Source organism: Miscanthus floridulus, chromosome 12 (genome assembly GCF_019320115.1).
Source record: "Miscanthus floridulus cultivar M001 chromosome 12, ASM1932011v1, whole genome shotgun sequence".
Lineage (NCBI taxonomy): Eukaryota > Viridiplantae > Streptophyta > Magnoliopsida > Poales > Poaceae > Miscanthus > Miscanthus floridulus.
In genome coordinates, this window is record NC_089591.1 from 65813784 (window position 1) to 65820642 (window position 6859).

Below are 6859 nucleotides of genomic sequence, written 5' to 3' on the forward strand. Positions count from 1 at the left end.
TGGCAGCAGTTGCAAAGAACGTCCACCTGGTGAAGCTGCAGCACAACCAACGCCACTAATCCGTGGAGATCATGGCCCTTAGAAAATGGATTAATAGGACCAAGAAAATAGCGATGGAGCCTTAAAGGTTCATGCCTGCCCGTTTGGTTTTCCCCCTGAACCCATCGTGCCGTGTTCATCTCATCATCTCCATTCGGAGGTCAGCTCCTAAACGCCCTACCAACCATGAACGGTACAGTAACTTGTTGTAAAAAAAAACATGAACGGTAACCAGAATTTTCGACCCTATAGTAATTTTTCCAAAACAAAACGAAACGGCCCTTCAAAAAAAAAAAACGAAACGGAGAAAGGAAACCAAAGTTTGCAACTTGCAAACAGCGCGAAGCGACCACGAGCTCACAGGCCGGACGGCCCGCTAGCAGCCCAGCTGCTTCCCTCAGCACCCACGGCCCGCCCCCCGTCCGTCGCGTTTGACCCGATCGGTGGCGGTGGTGGTGGCGGTCGCGGTCGCGTTTCCACCGTCTCCTCTCCCTCCTGCAGCGGCCAACCGTCTCGCCTCCCCTCCTCCGGCCTTCCCCGTCCGCTCACCCTCCCTCGCCCCGTCGGTCGCCCGCCCGCCCGCCTCGCAATACTTTTTCGCCCCCATCTTTGAATCTTCCTCCTCCACCGCTCTGACCAGGGCGGCACGGCCGAGGCGCCCGTCGTCCTTATAAATCGGCCCCGAGGCCGGCCGTCTCCCTCCCAGACCGCAGCACAGCACGCAGCCGACGGGGAGAGTCGAGCCTGAGAAGCAGAGAGGGGCGGCAGGGTGATTCGATGGCGAAGCTGTACGTGCAGGCGGTGCCGCCCCCGGATCTGAACAGGAACACGGAGTGGTTCATGTACCCCGGGGTCTGGACCACCTACATCCTCATCCTCTTCTTCTGCTGGATCCTCGTCCTCTCCGTCTTCGGGTGCGCGCCCGGCACGGCGTGGACGCTCGTCAACCTCGGTCACTTCGCGGTACGTACGGCGACATTCTCCTTCTGTTCCCCTTGCTATCGTCCTCCTGTCTGCCATGGGGATTGTGGTTGCTCGTTGGCTTGGGCCGCGCCCGTGGATCTGAGGTCCGCCGCCTGTTGTAGCGACTAGCTTGTTCGATAGCTCGTGTCCGGATGCTGCCGTGTGGCGGCTATGAATTCCTTCCCTAGCTTAAATTTCCTGATGGTTTCGGCTGTTCCCACTAGCTAAATGTTGGGTTGCTCTAGCATCTTACTGGAGCCCATCTTACTCCTAGGAAATGGCTCCACGCTTGGTCATCTACATCATGAGTTCTAAGTTCTAACCTGTAGCTGTTGCTATATGTGTTGGATGGGATTACAGACCTTTATGCTTACCTGCATTTCATCCCTTTTGCAACGTTAACTTTGGGATTCCTAAAGGGCGTCCCCAGTGCAGAGAGCTCCCGCTCAGTGCAGGGTACGGGGAAGGGTGTTAGTGGCAAGCCTTACCCTCGCCTGTGCAATGCGAGGAGACCGCGACTCGAACACAGGACCTTCCGGTCACAGGCGGTAAGACTCTACCGCTTGCACCAGGCCCGCCCTTCAACTTTGGGATTCCTAAACTGCTAAATATTCATTCGAGGTTATGCATTACTGAAGATAATTTAGGCAGTGGTTTGCTCCTCTGAGGCCAATTACAGGCAAATAATACTAGGGTGCGTAACAGTGGCCTGGTCAGCAGCCAAGGTCTGTTTGCATTGTAGTGGCAGCTCATAGTTCCACAAATGATTTGGCAGGAACAGAGTGTGTATTGCCATCCTATGGTCCTTTCAAGTTTCAGTTAGTGATCTTTTTAGTTATATATGCCCTAGGTGCCTTAGTTCAGACTTCAGAGTTCACATAGCTGCCCAATGTTCCTTTTGTTACAGTCTGATGGAGTGAGTGTTTCAGTTATCTGAATCTTTGTGTGGTTATCGCATTTGTCATGGACTCATGGTAGTAGAATGGGAACGTCTTGTTTCCAGGCTTAATGAGGTGTCACTGGCACACCAAAAGTGGCACCGCGAGCATTATGTTTCTTATTATTATTGATCTGCATTTGCAAAATCAAGAGTCCGAAGGTAATATTACGGTATGATTTGGACTTGATACATGCATTGGTACTGAAACTAACAATGCCCTGCAGAATACTTAGTTTTGATGGTTCATGTACAACAGCAGACAAATAAACAATTTACACTATGAAAATGGAATTACATTTTGATTTTCCAAGCAGTGTATGATTACAGTAGAATTATATTTGTATTTGCTTAGCCGAGTAAGGTTACAGTTTGGCAAGTTTCTTGATCTGTCATCAGCCAGATTTTTTTTTTTCATTTCTATTACTTGCCTCATTGAATATTTGTTTCAGATCACCTATCATTTTTTCCACTGGAAGAAGGGGACCCCATTTGCTGATGACCAGGGGATGTATAACACATTGACATGGTGGGAACAAATGGACAATGGCAAACAGCTTACACGCAACCGAAAGTTTCTGACTGCAGTTCCTGTCGTTCTGTAAGGGCTTATCTCTTGCAAATGCGCTTCCATTTATACACGTAAAAACACTATGATGGCCTTATTGCATGAAATTAATACATTGATGCATATATGAGTGGCGAATGTTATTTATAGCCAATAAATGGTTCTTTTTTTTAAAAAAAAAAACATAGGCTAGTGATTTTCCCTTAGCACTGATGTTGATGTGTTTTTAATTAACATTGTCATATCATATGATGGTATGGACTATGTATTGGTTAGTAACCATTTAACTAAGAATATATTTCTGTTCGAAGTAATTTGTTGTGGTCCCTTGTACTCCATTCCAAATTATAAGACGTTTTGGCTTTTCTAGATACCTAGATTTTGCTATGCACTTCAATATACACCATGTCTAGATACATAATAAAAGCAATGTATCTAGAAAAGCCAAAACGTCTTATAATTTGGAAGGGCACTGGGTGAAGGGAAAGGCCTGTGCTCTTTAATTGTATTTTCTTCAAATTGCTTTACAGTTTGTATGACATAAGTTCTATTTTGCTTCATATATGCTTGTGGAAAGGGATCTCATTCTATTCCATTAGATGACTGGATTCAAACTTTTAGATGTGGGTATCAGAAAATCTCCCTTATTAAAACAATGTATCTTGTTTGAACTAAATCTCTATATCTGTGAAGTGGGAGATTTACTGAACTATCATCTTGAAAGTAGACTGCCACAACTGATTGTGGCATCCTCTTGAATCTTGGACATAAACTGCCTGTCATTAGTAAATACACCATGGTGTGCCATGTTTGATTGTAGTGCAGCCCAGAACTCCCTAATGCCTGTCTCTTATGAATGTAGATATGCCTTGTTTCTCTTCATTTTCTAGATTAAAGAATAAAGAAACATTTTTTCATTAAAAGAGGTCTACCTCCTTATCTTGAATTCAGTGTTGGGCTTTGAGAATTGCCAAAGTAGATCGTATCTGCAATATATTATGGTCCAAGATCACTTGGTTCATTCAACAAGTGCAGTGACACAAGTTACAATGGACAAATCATATCTGCCATAACCTCTAGTTTGTTTGTTTTTTTTTAAAAAAAAAGAGATAGCATGCACTGTATATTTTCATTTTGATTGTACAAGTACCATCAGCAGTGTAGCAGTGTTCCAATTGGATTTTGTCATGCCTACTACCAAGTAATTTTTGTTGCATGTGTCATTTGCTTTTGTTGCAAATGTAGAAGTCTGACCTTTCCATGTTTGTCTTCTGACACCAAGCATTTCCTTTCAAGTCAAGTTATGTGTTAGTGTCAATGTAGACTAAATTGACCCACATGATTTTCTCCTGTTTTGAATGATGAACAACCATGATAGTTTGTAAGGCACTCTTAACAATTTGTGTTTAAAAAGTGGCAAGGTAGCATTAGCTATGGGAGTATTATCTTTAGTAGGCTGCTCTCTTTTTGCAAAACAAAAAGGTCTGAAGTTCTATTTCCCATGTCTTTCCCGTTCCAATGGTGTAAGGCTGGAAGCAGACCAACCAATAATAAATTTAGTTGTTTCTTTGGTTCTAAGTTCTAGCATATGCTTTAGAAATATGTAACTGCCACTAGAATCATGATTATTTAAATATTAGTACATTAGTTGTGATGCATCTATGTTCATTGTGTCCCCTTAGTTAAGATGGCAGGTTTGAGTTTAGGACAATAACTAGTATCAATTTGGAATTTGACACTGTCTTGCTGATATGTTTTGCCTGCCTAGTGACTTCACATGAGTTAACATAGCATGGTAATTTTCTGAAGTTCAATTCTCTTTGCTTGAGTGACCTGATGTGCATAAGTCATGGAATTTCACTTATTCAAAAGAAAAGGTTATAGAATTTTCAATAATACATGGAGTAGCAGTTTTCCACCCTGCACCCCCACACGCACACAATCTAATTTTATGTCAGAGAGACGGAATGGACTGTGGCACTAATATAGGGATGATTGCTCTGTTCGGCAGGTACCTCATAGCTTCCCACACCACAGACTATCAGCATCCTATGCTCTTCCTTAACACCCTAGCAGTCACCGTGCTGGTTGTTGCCAAACTACCAAACATGCACAAGGTTCGGATTTTTGGGATCAATGCTGGAAGCTAAGCATGGTGCCATGGTAGACAGGTATACACGGTATGTTTCATTTGGATCACGGGATGTGTTGCACCTAGCTCTAAACTGCTGCGCCAGAGTACCAGTGAGTAGTGTTTGAGATCTGTTTGTAGATGAAATGTAATCATTGTACAGATGACATGTTTAGATTCGTAATGTTGCTATATGTTGGCAAGCAAGAATTTGGCAATTGATACATGTACAGATCTGCTCTTTGCCAAGAGGCAATAACCCATCGTTACATGACGGAATCATGGCTGGTAGAGGTGACACAAAATATTCTCTTACATGAAGTCAGTTGAAGGATGATTGGTAAGGTGAGGTAACACCAAATATTCTCTTACATGATACATGAAGTCAGGTAACACAATATTCTCTTGCACAAAATATTCACTGGTAATTTGAGATTGTAAAACACTACCGTATTTGAACCAAACGTCCTTTCGACCTGTTCCCTCCTCTGCCCCCAAGGGTTCGACATCCATGGGCCAGCCTATCACACTTTCCGATCTACAATGTACTCTACGAATAAATGCCTACTCTTATCACTCTATTGCTTTTGCAAGATGTGTTAGCTTCACGTTCCATGGTTGATAGAGCTCATCTAGATGCAGCTATGCCGGAATTGTACCCCTCCGAGAATTGAACAAGCAAGACAGAAAAGTAATGCCAGCGCAATTTTTATAGACTTGGATCACAGCTATGCATGTAGTCCTAGAAACTAGATGATAAAAAGCAAAGCACATGAACAACACATAGCACAATCAGAGGTTATAAAGATTGCAATAATATAGTTTTTTTTTTTTTTTGAAAACGCAAGAATATAGCTCAAATACCAGTAAACTGGTACATGTAGATGTCATCATGATTACACCTCGAAGGCTAATCTAGCATATGCTTGGAGCTTAAGACGATCAACCATATAGGGAGATTGACTAGTGGCATGACTCCTTGTACCTAGATGAAGTAAATAGCGATGCTTCACAACACATTTTTTTTCCACTCCCAACGCACACACACTCAATCCTGTGAACACAGGTACGCGAACCCTACCCCTACAAGCATCTTTGAAGATTAAGCTAGCAAATCCTCGAGATTGACGAAGTCACCAGCATATTGATGGTTCTTCATCAACAACATTGGCTTCGTATAGCCTCATAGGACCAGTTTGGTTCCCTGGCTTACCCCCCCTGACCAGGCTCCACGGAGCCAACTTGGGTCTGTTTGGTTGCCTGAATAGGCCTCCAAGCAAGGCCCCAGCAAGCCACTCATGGCCTCATGGGCACTTAGCCAGGCTTGCCGGAAATGGTGGGAGTGGGCGTTTTCGCCTAGCCAGGCTTGAGCCAGCGGCCCAGCGCTCCCCTCACCTCCACGCTCGCTTCGCGTCACCTCTCGCATGGGGACTCGCACGGACGCCGCTCCTCCTCGCTCTCGCGCATCCACGCACCGCCACTCCACTTCCTCTTCGCTGTCGCGCAGACGCACGCCGTGGCCCCTCCATCTTCTTCGTACTCGAGCTGCTCCCCGCCGGCCGCCATTGATGCGCTGCTCCTCACCGGCGAGGCTTGGAGGAGCGTTCGGCTCGGAGGACCGACGTAGCCTCCGAGGAGGTGCCACCGGCCGGCGTCTTCCACCACGCCTCCGACCTCGCAACCCGCCTCGCCTCCGACTTCGCTAACAGATCTACAGGGGCCTCCGACCTCCGACCTCCCCCGATGGTCATCCACCTAGCCTCCGACCAATAGCTGCGAAGATCTGTAGGCTTGGGAGCCAGCGTTGGCGAGGGCCTGCATCTAGTCGTCCTCCTTCGCGGCCTCGTCGGCGGGCACCTCACGGCGAATCGGCCGCCACTGTCGAAATGAACTTGTTCTTCTCTTGTTCTCATGGATGGATTTTGTGACGAGATGAACAAAGAAGACGAAGGTGATGGAGGTAAGGTCACCGTAGAGAAGAGGTAACAACACAGATAAAACTAGCTTATCTAGGCTTAAGGAGCACATGACAACCAAACACTGCCAGGTTGCATTGACTTGAATAGTCTATCTCAAGCCTGGCTTATTTTTTTAGCCAGGCTTGCTGGAGAAACGCAACCAAACACACCTATAGTGAAGGGCTTCCTCACGACTGTCTGGTTGGTACGGCGCCTCCAAGGCCTCCTCGAATGTAGGTCTATTATGAATCTATAGAGAGTAA

At 45.6% G+C, this 6859-nt stretch overlaps 1 protein-coding gene across 1 annotated transcript; it reads left to right on the forward strand.

Annotated features, from left to right (window-relative positions):
- Positions 1 to 502: 502 nt before the first annotated feature.
- LOC136496617 (uncharacterized) lies at positions 503 to 4953 on the forward strand. Its single transcript, XM_066492344.1, has 3 exons — positions 503 to 1002; positions 2392 to 2540; positions 4519 to 4953. The coding sequence occupies exons 1-3, from the start codon at positions 817 to 819 to the stop codon at positions 4655 to 4657; spliced, it is 474 nt and encodes a 157-aa protein (XP_066348441.1). The 5' UTR covers positions 503 to 816; the 3' UTR covers positions 4658 to 4953.
- The last annotated feature ends 1906 nt before the right edge of the window (positions 4954 to 6859 follow it).

Bases quoted from the DNA above. Each gene is read 5' to 3' on its own strand.
- LOC136496617 (XM_066492344.1), top strand. From the start codon at position 817: ATGGCGAAGCTGTACGTGCAGGCGGTGCCGCCCCCGGATCTGAACAGG. The intron at 1,003-2,391 runs GTACGTACGGCG...TATTTGTTTCAG, and splicing joins TCAACCTCGGTCACTTCGCG to ATCACCTATCATTTTTTCCA. The intron at 2,541-4,518 runs GTAAGGGCTTAT...TCTGTTCGGCAG, and splicing joins ACTGCAGTTCCTGTCGTTCT to GTACCTCATAGCTTCCCACA.